At 39.6% G+C, this 17,935-nt stretch overlaps 1 protein-coding gene across 2 annotated transcripts in view; it reads left to right on the forward strand.

Moving 5' to 3' along the window:
- LOC149820424 (uncharacterized) overlaps nt 1–16,768 on the forward strand; it is a 40,154-nt gene extending 23,386 nt beyond the window's left edge. For both annotated transcript variants that reach the window (XM_089983602.1, XM_089983603.1), the window contains exons 11-13: nt 14,970–15,183; nt 15,587–15,693; nt 15,995–16,768. In XM_089983602.1, coding sequence (XP_089839728.1) covers nt 14,970–15,183; nt 15,587–15,693; nt 15,995–16,480 — 807 coding nt within the window. In that variant the 3' untranslated portion in view covers nt 16,481–16,768. The remainder of the gene's footprint in view (nt 1–14,969; nt 15,184–15,586; nt 15,694–15,994) is intronic.
- The last annotated feature ends 1,167 nt before the right edge of the window (nt 16,769–17,935 follow it).

Consider the following 17,935-nt stretch of genomic DNA (forward strand, 5'->3'; position numbering starts at 1 on the left):
AAGTCCTCGTGAAAGAGAGGACTTGATGTATCTGATAATACGCATGACTGCTCCCATATGAACAGAAGTAGGAGCATGTTGAAATTGACTTGCTGTATGAAAAACATGTGCTATATCTGGTCTGGTAATGGATAGATAGGAAAGTGCCCCGACAAGCTGTCTGTAAGGAGTAGGGTCTGCAAAAAGTTCTCCATCATCAATCTTCATTTTAACATTAACAACTTCTGGAGTGTCAACTTTCTTATCATCAGTAATACCAGACCTGAAAACAATATCAAAAGCAAATTTAGTCTGAGATAATAAATATCCTCTAGGAGAATAAGCAACTTCAATGCCTAAAAAATATCTCAACAAGCCCAAATCAGTCATTTCAAAATGAGATTTAAGAAGTGTTTTGATTGTTTCAACTCCCTGTTTATCGCTTCCGGTGATGATCATATCATCCACATAGAGAAGAAGCACAATGATCCCTGCATCAGAATTCTTAATAAACAAAGCAGTGTCAGTTAAATAGAATTGAAAACCAATATCAATCATAACACGACTAAACCTATCATACCAAGCTTTTGGTGCTTGTTTAAGTCCATAAAGAGCTTTTTCTAAGCGAAGGACTTTTACCCTTAGGAATACTTAGACCAGGAGGGGGTTCCATATATACTTCTTCAACTAGCTTTCCATTTAAAAAAGCATTTTTGACATCCATTTGAAAAATAGACCATTTTTTGATAGAAGCTAAGGCAATTAAGGTTCGGACAGTAGTCATACGAGCCACCGGAGCAAAGGTTTCTTCATAATCAATCCCATATTCTTGGGCATAACCTTTGGCTACTAAACGGGCTTTATATCTTTCAAGAGTACCATCACTCTTGGTTTTAATTTTATAAACCCATCGACATCCTATAGTTTTCTTCCCTGGAGGAAGATCTTGAATATTCCATGTAAAAGCCTTTTCAAGTGCATCTAATTCAACTTTCATGGCTTCTATCCATTTGATATCATTTTTTGCTTGAAAATATGTGGATGGTTCTTCATATGAGTGAATTAATGCAATAACTGCCCTATATGTGGGTGAGAAAGACTCGTATGATACAAACTTTTCTGGAGGCCTCGAGATTCGGGATGATTGTCTAGTTGGAATGTTAGAATATTTCTCAAGTGCACATGGAGTATTAGACTCTTGTCGCCTGGAATATTGAATACTAGTATCTCTATGAACTTCTTCATTTTCAACATTAAGATCAATAATTCTTGGATCATCATCAAAGTTACAATCAAGGTCATATTCATCAGATGTTGATGTTAGATCTAGCAAAAAGGAGTACTCAGTGACGTCTTTTAATTTTCTAAAATCAAAGAAGCTCTCCTTTTCAAGAAAGGAAACATTTCTAGACACATATAGTTTATTATTTTTGAAGTCAAAACATCTATAACCTTTCTGGTTTTCAGCATATCCTAAAAAGGCACAGGGAATCGCACGAGGGGAAAGTTTATCATTTTTGTCAGTAAATATGAAACATTTGCACCCAAATATTCTTAATCTAGAGTAGTCTGGAGAAATGTTCATAAGTTTTTCAATGGGAGTGATATTTTGTAACGAAGAAGATGGCATCCTATTAATGAGATAGGTGGCAGTTAAGGCAGCTTCTGCCCAGAAGTCTTTAGGGAGTTGATTTGCTATTAATAAAGTTCTAGTGGTTTCTATAATATGGCGATGTTTTCGTTCTGTCAGTCCATTTTGTTGAGGTGTATAAGGACAAGATCTTTGATGTGTGATGCCATGCAATTTAAGATAATTTTGAAAATCTGTGGATAAAAACTCTCCCCCTGAATCTGTGCGAAAAATAGTAATATCATTTTGAAATTTGTTTTTAACCATATTATGAAAAGTTTGAAAGTATGAAAATACTTCAGACTTATGTTTGAGAAAGTACATCCACGTATGTCGGGAGAAATCATCGACAAAAATAACATAGAAAACAAATCCTCCTTTAGAAATTACTGGTGCAGGACCCCAAACATCCGAGTGTATTAATTCAAGTGGTCTTGAAGAGAAAAAGGTTCTGTTCTGAAATGGTAATCTTTTCATTTTGCCGAGAATACAATCTTTACAATCAAATGATTCAGAGTTACAAAATTTCCCTAGATTTGGAAAATGTTGGATTTTGGCTATATGTGGGTGACCAAGTCTCTTATGCCACAGTTCCAACTCTATTTTTTGAATATTATAACAAAAAGCTTTCTTCGGCATTTCCAAAAAATCCATGTAATAGAGTCCTCCTTCTCTATGGCCTTCCCCAATCAGCTTGCCTGACTGGCGATCCTGTACCCAACAACCATGAGAAGAAAAAGAAATATTACACCCATAATCAGAAATTTGAGATACAGATAAAAGATTTAAATTTAATTTGGGAAGATGTCTAATTTCTGGAATAAAATTTTTTTTTGTTTTATAAATTTTTTCAAAATCTCCTATTCCTTCTATTTCAAGAGAAGTCCCATCAGCAGTAAAGACCTTTGACACACTTGTTTTATTTTTAACACATTTGGATAGACTTTGATTATTTGGGGTCATATGAAAAGATGCACCAGAGTCAAGAAGCCAAGAAATTTTACCTAAATCAGAAAAAGATGAGGCTGCTGCGCCGGTTGAAGCTTCAGATGAGGAAGAGGCACCTTTGATGAGAGGCTGAAGGATCTCCATTAGTTGGGCCAGGGAAACTGGTGCATCCTGATCTTTAGGCTCCGATCCAGCAATTGCAGCTCTTTTTTCTCTCAGCTCCTTAAGTTTGGGACATTGTGGCCTGTAGTGTCCCAGTTCATGACAGTGATGACAAATAACTTTCTTCTTATCATAGTCACCATTTTGTCGGTTAAAGTGAGGAGGCCTATATGATCGAACATGATTCCCTGGTCTAGACACGGCTAAAACGGAATCATCTTCAATTTTTGAAGAACCTTTCCGGAGACGATTTTCTTCCATTGTTAACTCTTCAATAGTTTCAACAATAGAAGGAATTTTTCCCCGGTGAAGTAGGGCCGATTTAGTGGTTTCAAATTCCGGCCTTAATCCAGTGATAAACTGGTAAAAATGTTCAACATCGAGTTGTTTCTGACGAAGCTCGATGTCTTCGGCACAATGCCACTTTGGTTCTAAAAGGGAAAGTTCTTCCCAAAGTTCGGACAACCCATTGTAATATTCACGAATAGTTTTGTCTCCTTGTGTCATCATTCGAACTTTTTCTTGGAGGTTGCACACGTGTGTAATATCTTTAAGGGAATACATATTCTTAAGGTATTCCCATGCCTTATCGGCATGATCAAATTTGGCAAGACTTGAGCATTTTTTAATGTCAACGCTATTGATAAGCCATGACATTATCTTCGCATGAGATATTCTCCATTCTTTCCATTTCTTCTCGTATGAGGCAATAGCCTTGATTTTCTCTTCTTCCGATAGAGGGACGTCTTTATCTCCCTCCTTTTTAGTAAGAGATAGCTTAGGTTCCGAATCGGAACCATCCACAATCCCCCATAAGCCTTTTCTCCATATATGGTGCTTCATGAATTAAGCCCATGTTACATAGTTCGTATCGCTTAGTTTCATAGGCATGATGGTGACTTTATCATTGTCATCCATCGATTACAAGGAGAGAAAGAATAGGGATAGAAGAGAAACAAGAAGGAAAATGAGAAAGAAAAAAAAAACAATACAACAAGATGTGAAATCTTTTCCAATGAAGTGATAAAACACTTCTCTTCAAGTGGCGAACACTTTTGCAAACGGGCACGGAAACCGAGGCAGCTTTTCCTCAAGATTTAGTACTTCCGCGGCTCTGATACCATGAAATGAAATGGGGATCTTCGAAACACGAGCTTTGATTAACAAGAGCAAGTGTCAAGAATGACACTAAAGCATAACCCTTAAAAAGGGTATAACTGGAAACAAAATAAAAATAAAAATGTATTCTTTATTGATATGAAAAACCAATTGCTTAAGAAGCATTGGAGTGAAATACAAGAGGGGCTGCACCCCTTTATATACACAGCTGAAAGAGGACTCAATAGAGCTGTTGGGCACAGTCCAACAGCTCTATTTAGAGCTGTTAGAATGTGTCAGTCCAACAGCTCTATTAAGAGCTGTTGGACTGTGTCAGTCCAACAGCTCTATTGCTAGTCAAGTCTGGACAGGACTTGACTAGCAACAGTCATTCTAGTTCAAACTGAACTAGATGACATAAAGACAAAAAATAAAAATAAAGGAAAAAAAATACAGAAAAGAAAGAAATTAAAAAATGTATTTATATATATATAATAATATAATATTATTATATATACATATATGTACAGTTTTACATTTTAACTCTCATCGCAGTCGTCGGAGGGCAAAGGGTGCGGTAGAATTGGTTGGCAAGAAGAGGATTAAGAAACAACCTACCCGTAATAAAAAACAACAAGGCCCTTGCAATGAACAGGTATGTAAAACATTATATTGCTTCCCATTGCGTGAAGCTTGTCAAATAGCTAACTCGCGTAATGTCCATCATGCAACAATACCATGCAGAAGTACCACCAAACGTTCAAACCTACATTCCTCCCGACCAGATTTCCGGCAACGATCGCTACAGTTTTACAAGTCTTTTGGTATGTAATCAATGTTGCGAGGAGGTATGCATTTCTTGTGAAACTTAATTCAGTGTCTAATATTTTCTCTTTCATGACACGCTCTGATGCATTCGACAGATAGGTATGGGACACAGAAATCTCGTGTGGGCTATTAATTTAGTTGTCATGCCTCTTTGCATGCCCCGATCTCTACAATGCCGGATTTGTTTTTGCGTTTATAGTCATTTGTCACTGACGACTTGCGGTCCGTGGTTGGATTTGCTTAAATCGATAGATAGCGGTTTTTTGCTTCTGCAGGAAGTCGATTGATGACATCACTGTATGGTGATTTGTGATTATCGTTGATTAGCGATATGTGACATCGCAGCGTAGTGATTTGAGTGTATTGTTCGAATGTCAATCAAAGCGGGATGACAAAGGTTGTTCAAGTAAGCTTTTTTCGGCCAATGAGCAAGGTTGCGCTTCATTTTATAATCTAACTATGCTATCACCTGCGCGGTTGAAAGCCTACTTGGATCATAAAATGAAGCGCAACCTTGGTCAATGCCCCAAAAAAGCTTACTTGAACAACCTTTGTCATCGCGCTTAGATCGACAGTCGAACAATACCCTCAAATCGCTATGCTGCGATGCCACATATCGCTAATCAACGATAACCACAAATCGCCATACAGTGATGTCATCAATCGACTTCCTGCAGAAGCAAAAAATCGCTATCTATCGATTTAAGCAAATCCAATCACGGACCGCAAGTCGTCAGTGACAAATGACTATAAACGCAAAAACAAATCCGGCATTGTGGAGATCGGGGCATGCAAAGAGGCATGACAACTAAATTAATAGCCCACACGAGATTCCTGTGACACCTCCAATTGCCTTTTGAAATCATTATTGTTATCCTGTGAAAAGTTGTATCCATATATTATAAATAAAAGGCTACTCAATGTGTCTTTTCTCTTTCTCACTTCATTTCTTAAGAGGTAAGTCAACCTCTTCATCTGGTACAGTGGGAACTTTGTTCGCTTTAACAGTGGAAGTGCAAGTGTGAGTGATACTCCACAATTTCTAACAATCGCTATGTAGTTCAACCCATGGGTTTTTTTAGATCCGTGGGGTTATTATCAACAAACGTTCATTATCAATTTATACTAGTATCGTTTAACACCGCAAATCGACGTTGACTAACAACCTTTACAAAGGCCGAGTATTGCTGCACAAATCGCTATTCAACGATAACCACAAATCGCCATGCAGCGAATATGAAGTCGAATTACTCAGTTACAACGGATAACAATAAATGTTTGATTTGTCGTACAGTATTCATTGATCATGTTGGTTGAGCAGTACATCTTTTAGGTCATAAATAGTCGCACGAGTACTGGAAGTTGTGTTTGTCTTCTACTTCGTGAACCAGCAACAATCAAACCAACGGTTCCTTCATAAACCTGGAGATCCGTCCTCCAACATACAAAGTTGTGGTCGGTGACGCAGACGAAGACAGCTACACGACCAACAATGGCGAATCATGGGTATATACATTTTCATCAAAATCCGACTGTTTCATGCCGTTTTTTGCGATTTGTGTTTTGTGTACTGTATAATGTAATTTCAATATCGTTCGTTGCAATGTCCGCATTCATTTCAGTCGAACATCCACCGACGAAGTTGGGCGAAAACTTAGTCAATCACTCCTGGAGGACATCAACCGAATGCAGAGTGAATTCGCACAATACAACATGATCAATAATTTTGTTAGTATGACACTAGTAGCAGTTGTCTATATACGTAAGCCATGTGTACGTCCGTTAACAACAACATATTTGCTGCAAACAGACTATATCGGATTTCGTCAGTTATATTAAAAGCAGCGCACCAAGCCAGACTGTAAGCGTCGTAAGCCCGTATTTCATGGTATATCGGTTTTATTTTATGTTGTTTTCCGTTATTGATTTAGTCCAATTGATTCGTATGTTATCGTTAGTGTTAGCAATGTTTGGGTTTGTAGACTATCTTACGCCGTTTGCCATACTCTAGTGGATTTCAAGACGACATACCTTATTGGGTTAACGGTAATCACTGCAGAGACCTTTTGTCAAGTGAAAAGGTAAGCAAACAAACCTAGAGTGCAATATTACAGCATAACAAGTGCTAACATCATTTTTTCGATCTATTTGAAGATATTGATTCCTACACTATGGCAATCTGAAAAGCATTGGGTCTTATACGTGATGGATTTACGCGAAAAAAAACTATGGTGTTACAATTCGTTGGAAGTTGACAGTGGTTTACGACTATACATTTCCCATCTCGTAAGTTTCAATATCTATGTGAGGAACAAGTCGTGTACTGGGATCATGAATTTACTGTCGGTCGCATTATTCTCAGATCGGTTTCCTCAAAGCCATTTTGGGAGTCGATGCTAGTGAGTGGATCTATCGCACGACATACAATGCTCCTTTACAAGATAATGGCGTTGATTGCGGGGTATTTGTAATGAAGTACATTAAAGCAATATACAATGGTGCAGAACCCTGTTTCGACGCTGTATGCCATTTCTTCGCCTCTGTTATTGGGGATTAAGTGCATGTCTATTATTTCTACTTTACAATCTGTTTTTGCAGGTTGATATACCCGGATTCCGCGAAGAACTCTACAAAAAATTGACGTCCTTTCTAATTGCGGAGGAGAAACTGAAGGAGGCCTCACGAGCATCTAAAAGGCTTGTAATTGATAAAAGATGTGCGCTCAACCCGCGTGGTTGACAGTTGCTGAGTGAGACTGCGATGTATTTTAATGAACAAAGACTTCTAATGTTCGAAATGATAATATTCAACATCGCTATGAAATGTTGTATGCTTAAACATCGCTTTATTGTTGGCATATGAAAAAAGTGGTGAATAAGAGCCATTAATGTAGCTTTCGTATTTTACGAATAGTACAAAGCGATACGCTTAGTGGTCTACAGTCAACTACACTGCTACCACCATGAAAACTTGTGAAAGAATTTGAAAATTTCTTGAATTATGATCTTGCAGACATATGAAAAAAGTATAAATGGATACGACAACTGCGTCGAAGCCGCCTATATACAGGAATTATCGATTTGTCGGTTCCTTATTCGCGAAGCAAAGTGGAAGTTTGTGTTGTGTCATTCAAATATTAATGAAACGTCTATCACCCTCCGTCAGTTTTCAAGTATATATGTCAGTTTCATTAAACCAAAAGCAAATTACTGCATTAAGCATTAATGACAAAATTTGAACAATGTCATGCCAGAGGGCTATTCCCAATATTAATCAATGCGATTGAACCGAATTTTTTGATCTCAAATAAATCCACAAGTATGTCCACACGCTTCCCAAGAAATTGCCTTAGGTGTACATCAGTGTACATTAGCGTAAGTTCAGCAATACAGCGATTTCTGATAACAAACCTTTCTTATTGATAAGGTCACGGAATGCGATTTTTAGAAAGATCTTTCGTCGTACAGTATTTTTCATTACTGAAGAACAACTTTTACCAGCATTGGTTATGCGTATACAACAATGGTGGAGCTCCTGCTGGCCATCCCCAGCGCGACTGCACCGACTGGGTTGCTGTCGAGGAGGAGGGCGAGAACGGTGATGGCGGAGCTCGTTAGGTTGTACAGAAAGAGCAATCTATAGGTTTCACTTTACATATTTTGTCTGCCGTTCTTTTTAAACTCAATCAATTGTTGGCATATTTCGTAGCGTATTTCCGGCATATGATCCTGCAAGAAAACATGTAATGTGAAACCAATATATAACAAGAATAAACAATAACATCGGATACAAAGCTCATACAGCGTGGAAACAAGGTTCTTCTCCATTGTATATTGCTTCAATATGCTTCATTACGAAGATGCCACAATCGACCCCATTACTTTGTAAAGGTGCATCGTCACCACAAAGCAACATCCACTTGGCAATGTCGATACCAAGCCTTTTAAGGAATCCCGCCTGTGATAAAGGGATAATATATTACAGTCCGGTCCACCTCGAAAAGCTAAGATTCACCTATGAGCACAAGCATACCAAATGCATAGCGTCGCGTTCTACGCCAATGTGGCAGTCTAATGAGTTGTAGCACCATAGTTGTTTTTCCAGAAAATTCATCTCGTATAGGACCCAATGGGCGAGATTTTGCCAGAGTGTAGGAAGTAAAATCTGCGAATCGATAAAATAATTTTTCATGTTTCGCAGACATATCGTGATGGGGATGTTACGACTAAACCTTGGAGAAGAAGTTTGTTCAATTACCTTTCCAAATTTTGAAATGTCTAGGCACTCATCATCGCTGTTCCAACAAGGTAGTGCATCTCTGAATCCAATGCTGTATGGCTTTTGACGGACATACATCTGTTGCACGAAATAGTAAGATTTAACCACCAAGAAACGTGAGTACGTCATAGAAGCAAACAAAAAAAACAACGGACCAGACATACCATGAAATAAGGGCTGATGATGCGAACTGCATTGCTCTTTGGGTTGCTCTGGATGTAATTGACAAAATCACACATTGTCTGGTTGCACAAATTTACGAACTTCAAAACATACAAACCGGAACGACCTAGAAATTGATAGTGGTTAAATACTTACAAAATTACTGATAGTGTTCCCAACTGCAAATTCATCTTGCATCTGCTCGATGTCATCTACGCACTCGTCAGGGCGTTGCCACCCAACCTTGCCTGTGGATGTTGAACTGTGTGCACCATGAGCGTGGTATTCAGGATTCGACATTGAAATTATTGTCTACAGTAAACAACAATAGTCCAAATACGACATGAAAAGGCAAATGTTGACTAAACCACTCAGGCGTTTCAAAAAATATACGTCTTAAGCGCTAATGCTGGTACTGTGGATGTGATTGTCTTCTTCTTCGGCGTCGTGCCTGGCCGTTTTGCTCCCATCATCCTCTCCGTTGCCGCTGTGCCTGGTCGTTTTGCTCCCACCGTCCTCTCTGTTGCCCCCGTGCCCGATCGTAGTGCTCCCATCGTCGTTGGCGCCGTGCCGGGTCGTATTGGCCCCGTAGTCCTCTTCTTGGACGCCATGGCTGGTCGTACTGCTTCGATTGTCCCCTTCTTCGGCGCCATGCCTGGACGGAGATATCGATGGCACCTTTGCAACGCAGATACGGAAACGCCGTCCTCAGTCAAATACAAAGGTAAAGTCCTTTAACGTCCCGCCCTTTTTCGAAAACAGTCCGCTAATTAAATGATTGCGTTTTAAATAAATAAAAATACGTCGTTTCGCATGCCGCCCTTTTTCCGATAGCCGCCGCCAAATTAAATGATTGCTTTCGAAGTATTTAAAAATACGTCTTTCCATAAACCGCCCTTTTTTTGATAGAAATAATTAAAAATACGTCATCTCACATGCCAGACATTTTCGGAAAACAGCCCGCTAATTAAATGATTGCGTTTTAAATAAATAAAAATACGCCTTTTCGCATGCCGCTCTTTTTTCGATAGCCGTCGCCAAATTAAATGATTGCTTTCGAAAAATTTAAAAATACGTCTTTTCACAAACCGCCCTTTTTTCGATAGAAATAATTAAAAATACGTCGTCTCACATGCCGGACGTTTTTGGAAACACCCCGGAAATTTAATTATTCACTTTTAAATAATAAAAAACCCGTCGTTTGTCGGTCGCATTATAACAAGCTTTCAGGTATGAATAATCTTTCACGATTATTCTATTGATTATCGTATATGGATACATCGATATATTCATGCAACGACAAACCCTTTTCTTATCGCTATTGACTGTTATCATTTACGCCGTCAGAACTCGTTAAATTATTGTTCACGGCTTACATCGCCAATCCTTATTGCGATATTCTTTCGAGGCGGAGACAAATACATTGATTGCTAAACAGAAATGATATATCTGAACGATGCCAGAGAGGTTAGGCAATGCCACGATTTTTGAACAAACATCTATTTTCGATTAAAGTTTATTTATTACCGAGATCCACAGACGAAAAGATGTAATAATAAAGAATTAAACAATAAAAGAATGTCACGTTACTACAACTCATTATACAATTACAAAAAAAACCTAGCATGATAAAAATGAAAAACTACGATTTATTCCGAGGCACTTGACGAATCAGATGAAATATCATAGACTTGTCTCTCACTTTTTATTTGTGCACTGTCTATCCTGCATGGCATCTTCGTTGCGAGACCTTTATTAAGAAAACTGGTCATCATCTCTACCATTGAGTTCAATTGAATCCCCATAGTACTTACTTCTGCCCTTAATTTCTTATTCTCCCTCTCCATAACTTCGAACCTTGCGGCAGAGACAATGTTCTCTTTTAGTGCAAGTGTTCGCTCTTCCTCGCGCTTTGTTACTGAGGGACCAGTCGTAGTAACCAGAGAGGGACGACGTTTTGGTTGTAGAGGCTGGGCTGCAACATGAGAAGGGGCAGTTGGGAGGCATGGGTTCACAATTTTTTCAATATTCAGATTTCGCCGCATTGGTTCCCAATACCTTTCGAAATATAAGGGATCAAATTGTCGTCCTTCATGATCATACGATACGGCAGGAAAACCACCTGAGTTCCAATTTAATAATTCGTCCCTGTAGCGATCGGGCCAATTCACGTTCCTGCCCCCACCACTATTCATCTTCCTTCTCACTTCCAAAGGCTTATTTGGGATAGACTGCCCCAAGTCAGATTCTAGAAGAACTCGACTACCTTGCTGCAACTCGGCTTCAAAATTGCAAAATAACCACAAATCGCGGTAAGACAATCTAGCAGCCTCCGCAACAACGTCATCATCGTCCTCCCCATCTCCATAAGGTCTCCACAAAACCTGTACATTGGTAATTCTTTTTAATAACGAATGACAAATATATTAACATTTATTTACGCATGATATGACAACAACGATATGTACTACGGAAGACAATCCTGCAGCGATAGATACTTAAGAATGCTAAACATTACAACGATTTATAATACTAAATGGTAAATGCTGACAGGATTGTAAACAATTTTAGAACGTTTACCTCGTTTAGTTGCAGCCCATCTAAAATGGACTTAGCATTATAAACTGCGACGTTTATTCTAGCCCAGCGACCGATCTTTGGAAAACCACAAATTGGAGGGCCACAACGTGGACGCAATGAGATAATATGTTCCAACGCCCAGGCCTAACAAAAACAATATTATTAGTAACACCACAACCTGCAATGAGATTGTTCTACAATTGCTAAGTATGTAATCAACAAATACCTGAACAAATGGCCAAAATCCACCAACTGTTTTCGTACCGTTACTCGCACGGTGGAGTTGACTGTATAAGTGTGCGAGCATAGCGGCACCCCATGCATAGTCGTCGACTTCGTCTAAGTCTGCCAGGTACTGCAGCCACATGGAACTTATTCTCGAACCAGAACAATCGGAAAATAATGTAAGACCAAAAAAATATAGAAGGAAGTCGCGCAACTCTTGGTCAGCTATTTCAGATACACAAGTAGCGGAGTAGCCTTCCCATTTATTACGAAAAAATGAGACTTTCATTGATGTGGAATTTATTCCACCAGAAATACATTGACTCCATTCGTCCATCGACATTCCTAACAGGGCCGTGCATTTCTCCCTTGCGTTATAGTTTGAATGCCGTAATAGGACATCACTGCCATCGCACTTAAGGCCAGTGATCCTCGCCACATCTTCTAGAGTCATGGTGATCTCAAAAGAAACAAACTGGAATGTGTTCATCTTATCATTCCATTTATTTACCAGGTGGGTCATGGTATTCCAGCAAGTTTCAAAATATTGCTGGTCCAAAAGGCCACCGAAGTGCATATTTCGTAATCGGTCCTTCTGATATGCACTCAGCTGACCATACCACGACAGAACTACAGGCCATTGACACCGACCTCCGAGCTTTTCACCTGGTGCTCTACTTCTCATGTGAACTCCTTGTAACACAAAATAACATATTATTCCTACCAATTGTAATTTAGTTCCATTTGTACTTATAAATACTATTCTACTAACCGCTATAAATAATATTGGTTGCAGACAGACTATCACAGTCATCGCTATACATATTAATACCTAACACAGTAATCGCTATACCAAAATCGCTAAACATGTTATTAAATCTTCACAGAAAGAACAGATATATTTACCTTGGTCGCTATTTTCTCTTGTTCTCCCTCCAACCTGGGACTTTCTGGTGGGTCCACTGCCACCAATTGACTTTCAATCTCCATCTCTACCGGCTCCACCATCGCATGCCTTTCTCTCGCCTTCCTTTTCTCAGCCTTCTTCTCCATCCTTTCTCTATCCTTCCTTTCTCTCTCCCTTTTCTCCTCCTCCTTCTTCTGTTTCCTTTCTCTCTCCCTATTCTCCTCCTCCTTCTCCTTCCTTTCTCTCTCTCCCTTTTCTCCTCTTCCTTCCTCTGCTTCCTTTCTCTCTCCCTTTTCTGCTCTTGCATCCTTTCTCTCTCCTTTTTCGCCTCCTCCTCCTTCTCCTTCCTTTCTCTCTGCTTTTTCTCCTCATCCTTCTGCTTCCTTTCTCTCTGCCTTTTCGCCTCTTCCTCCTGCTTCTTCCTTAACCTTTCCTGCACTTCCTCCTCCTGCTTCTTCCTTTCCCTTTCCTTTTCTTCCTCCTCCTTCTCCTTTCGCCGCCTTTCATTCTCTTCCAGTTCTTGTTTCCTTCTTTCCTAGAATTCTTCCTTTCTCTTTCCTTTTCTTCTTCCGCCTCCTTCTCCTTCTGTTGCCTTTCCTTGTTTTCCTCATTCTCCTTCTCCTGCCTTTGCATTTCCTTAGCTTCCTCAAACTCCTCCCTCATTCGCCTTTCCTTTTCTTCCTCATACTGAGGAATATTCTGTTCCTTCTCTTCCTCCTTATTCATTTGCCTTCGCCTCTCCTCCTCCTTCTTCAGTAGCCATGCCTTGTTAAACATTGCACTGCGCTCCAAGTCTCTCCTCTTACATTGTGCCGCAGTTTCATCCACTAAATATCTAACATAACTTTGAAACTCCTCTGCATTCTTCTTCCTCTTTTCCATCACCTGTGCGTTAATCCTCCGCCTTCTATTTATATTCTCATCAATATTTCTTGCATTTGCTTTCTCTTCGCCATCCTTGTTCTGCATCTTTCGTTCTTCAGAGTTCTTCCTTTGATCCGCAGCCTCGATATCTGATGGATAATCCTCCACATAATACGATTTCAAGGCTTTTTCCCTGTCTTCATCGTTCTCAATCTTAAGTATATTTTGGTATCTTTCAAAAACCTTAGATAGATGGGACTGACGGATCACTTCTCTAATAGACAACCCATAGAACGACGGGGTATCTCTAATCTGATGAGGCGCATACATTGCTAACCTGCACAATACATTACACGATCATCAAGATTAGAAATCGTCGGAATATTTGGGTTCATAAGAAACAAATCGTTGTATAAGAAGCAATCTTCAGATTGAAGAAAGAAACCTTACACGAAACTCACCGAAACGATGGGAATTTGGATATTCCAACTGTAGAGTAAGCAGTGGTAACAACTAATACGCAACAGAATGTGGTTATTATGTTGCGGTTGCGTGTAAGACGGAAACAGATGCTCTGGAACAAAGGGAAAGGATGCTCCGACGACTCCAGATGAAAGCAAAGAATCTCCGGTAGAGTGCTTAGAGCGAGAATGGATTGTTTTGAACTATTTGAATCCTACAACATAACGCTTGCTACATACGCAAACTTTGTCCATCGTTTTGGCGCGATAACGATGGAGGACAGTTTTGTCCTTTTCACGAACCGACGGTTCAGTTTTCTAGAAAGAGGGCATTTATGTCCGTTCGAGAAAGATGAAGCGAATGACGGTAAAGGGTACTTAAGTCTTTGTTGCGGCACCAAATTACGATGCAGTATGATGCGGACGGTCATCGGGAACCATGCCGGTCTCGATCGTATACGTGGTGCTATTTGGAACCCCCGAACATGAGATCTCAGTACCGGCCCTGTTCGGGGGGGGGGAACATATAACCTGCTTTGATGGCAACCACCGCCGTGGTCATGATTGTCATCATGTCTCCTTGGCCTTCTATACAACCATTTTATCTTCATATTATTATCATCATTGTCATCATTAACCACAACCTTTATCATGCATGTCTTATCGTGACTGGATAATATAGTTCTCAATCTAGAGTATTTTATTTGTCTCCTGATGCATGTTCCAATCCCTTTTTCTGTCATAGCTTGTCTAATAAGTGATTCTGTTATAAGTATTGTGGTTTGTGAGTATTTCATTATCTTTTGTGTATTGGAAATCTGTAACCTTTTCTGTTGGATGTGTGCAGTGGATGGGAAACATTGATGATGCTGTCCCGTTCTTTGGACGAGGGTTTAACAAAATTTACCCACTCATTATGGTTGTTTACACGTTGTTGGTTGCAAGCAATTTCTTTGATAGAGTAATTAATTTTTTTGGTATCTGGAAAAGGCTCAGATTTCAAAATGATGCTGAAGATATGGATGGGTTTGATCCATCAGGAGTTATCATCCTCCAGAAAGGTAAACTAGAAGAATCGTTTTATCTAATTATATCCTCAACTCAATATTATTTGCTGGTCTCCCTTGGATTCAAGCCGGGACATACCTGAAAACTTTGGCATGCGAATTTCATTAATGATGTATTTATATTCTGCACTGCTAAAACCAACATCTGTGGAACACTCGTAGTTGGTCAAACAAAAATTCTGCCGATTCGGTGTGATTACGATAGGCACCAGCATGGGTGCCTGTTTAATCTTCAACAAATCTGTGAAATTTATTCACCAATATGCCTAGGCATCTGGGGAATATATTGGTGTAGACAAAGTGCATGGAAAATCTTTACCACCACTCAAAACACAGATGAAAAAGTATGGCATGGTTCCATATATATTTATATATTTGGATTCTGGTTTATCTTCAGAGCGGTCCTGGCTTGAGCAAGGGTCCAATGTTGGGGAGCATGTTATCCCACTGGCTAGAAATTTCAACGACGTAAGTGCCGATGTGGAATCTGGTAGCATGCCCATGGTACGTTTCCTTCTATGTTGTGGAATTCAAGTAGTTCTGCCTTTTCTTGTTAGAATATATTTCAGTGCAATGAAACCCCAGGTTGCTTCCAAATGGACTCCACAAATCCAAGAAAGATTATCAACCCATCATCTTGTTTTGACTCAAAAGTCAAAACCATTACATGGTTGATGCGGCCTTTTTATGCATGGTTTCATATCTATTACTTGTTGATTGATTTAATAGAACTATAAAAGGATAACCAATTGACATTTTCATCTCTGTACATGCTGAACGTGACTTGGTCAATGATCCTGTTCAGAAATCTGCTAGAAGTGAGAATGGTTCCGCAGAGAAAGTCCCCTTGGAGATGAAATCAGTGGCAGTCAGTTTATCCAAGGATGATGGGAGAGGGTCACACTTAAAAACTCCCAAAGATGATGATTGGAGATATGAGAATGGCCGAGAAAGCATTGCGAGCAAGTATGCTGCTCTCAATGATGAGCAGGGAAAAGAATCCAAGCCTTCTGCTTCATTGTCCCTGCTTGAAGCAAGCAACCCCAGAGATGAACCTAATTCAAAAGACTTGATAGGCAATCCATCTGGATTGGCAGGTAGATGGGCGTCAATGAAGAATAATTTCCAGAATTTCAGGGCAAATTTAGGGGCCAGGAGATTCTTGCCGCTGCGCCAGGTCCCAGAAAACAAACTCAATTCTGCTCCATCATCAGAATCTCTGGATGAGATATTTGAAAGAATGAAAAAACAACCAGGGAAGGAGAGGGATGAGTATGGTTGCGATGATTGACATGCATACAAGAGTCTTCAGGCCTGCAATCTAACACCACTAACAGTGCAAATTATATGAACCAAACATATGAAATGGGATGCTCAGTCCCACCATGTTTGGAAATCGAGGTGATTGATCGCCGGATTAATTCCCTGAAGATGGGGAAGATTAGTTATAATACCTATACTTCACGCCTGCAAGGAGATCTATGATGCGAGCGAGGTGTTGATCTCTACACTCACATCACATTAGTATTTACTGTAAAGAATTGATGCAGGTGTTTAATATCATTTGAAATTCTTCCTTGTACAGCTCCCAAGTCCTTGCATTTGCAAACTCTTAATGGTCTGTAAGAGGCTTTAGCCAAAGCCGTTCAGTGTATTCATGGTAGTCTTTGTCACGTAAGCATGCATGTAAAACATGCAAAGGTTTGCGGAGCGCAAACTGCTCGCATTCTGGGCATTGTTGATCATGTACAAGTATGTGTCATTCTGTAATGTCTTTAAGACTGGTAATTTCTTAATGATATGGATAAGTGAGATGATTGTTAATATGTTTGTGTGGGGTTTTTTATTGCTGAACAAGATTATTTATTTCTTGTACGGTGTTTAGGTCCTCGTTTGGTAATCATGGCTCCTGTAAAGCCTTTGCTTTGGTCTCAAGGTTGTCCCTATGCATTAGATCATAACGTGCTGAAGCTATCATTTCGAGCACAATCTTACGTATGGACGTTGTATACTGCTCACAGTTACAGTTTGCATAGCACGCAGTAGGCTTGCAGGAAAGGTGTCTCTTTACTATGGTCACATATGTAGGCTTGACGGAGAAGCGGTAGCATTGCGTAGTCGCATCCAATCTCGCTTCGCTTTGCACTTGTACAATGTGTCGAGTCTATCCTATGAGGGTGCACGCTGACTCCACATGATAGTGTGGATCACTTGATCTGTTGTGGACTACTACTCTTTCATGCTCTGGGTATGGTATTTGAATTTTGATGCAAACAACCGTGTCTTAATTATACAACATGCCCTCCTTTCGGCTGGCTGTAGCCTGTAAGGATGTCAACTGATCAGATTTTGATGGATGTCCAACCAAATCTGAGTCGGTCGGTCAGACTCAGTGAGCATGGCACATCTGATTAATGATCGGATTTGATATGGTACTGGATCTGGATGTGGTTATACTTTTTGTTTTTCTTTCTGATTATGTAATTGTCTGATTAATCCAACATTTAGCGATGCTTAAATTCGAGCTGAGCTGCCGTTTGACAGACCCCTACCAGTATATAATAAAAAAAACTGTAGAATTATACAAAACGCTTTAGACATGTAAATGAGAAAATGACTCTATTTGCCTTTGAGAATGAGAGTTGATTTGTCACCACTCACTCATTTTTTTGATATTTGTTTAAGGGGAAATGACCGTACTACAAAAATGACGCATTTAAAAAAAATGCTTCATAATTTACCAAAT

This window comes from Nuphar pumila, chromosome 12, assembly GCF_984573655.1.
Source record: "Nuphar pumila chromosome 12, dmNupPumi1.hap1.1, whole genome shotgun sequence".
In the NCBI taxonomy this organism is placed as follows: domain Eukaryota; kingdom Viridiplantae; phylum Streptophyta; class Magnoliopsida; order Nymphaeales; family Nymphaeaceae; genus Nuphar; species Nuphar pumila.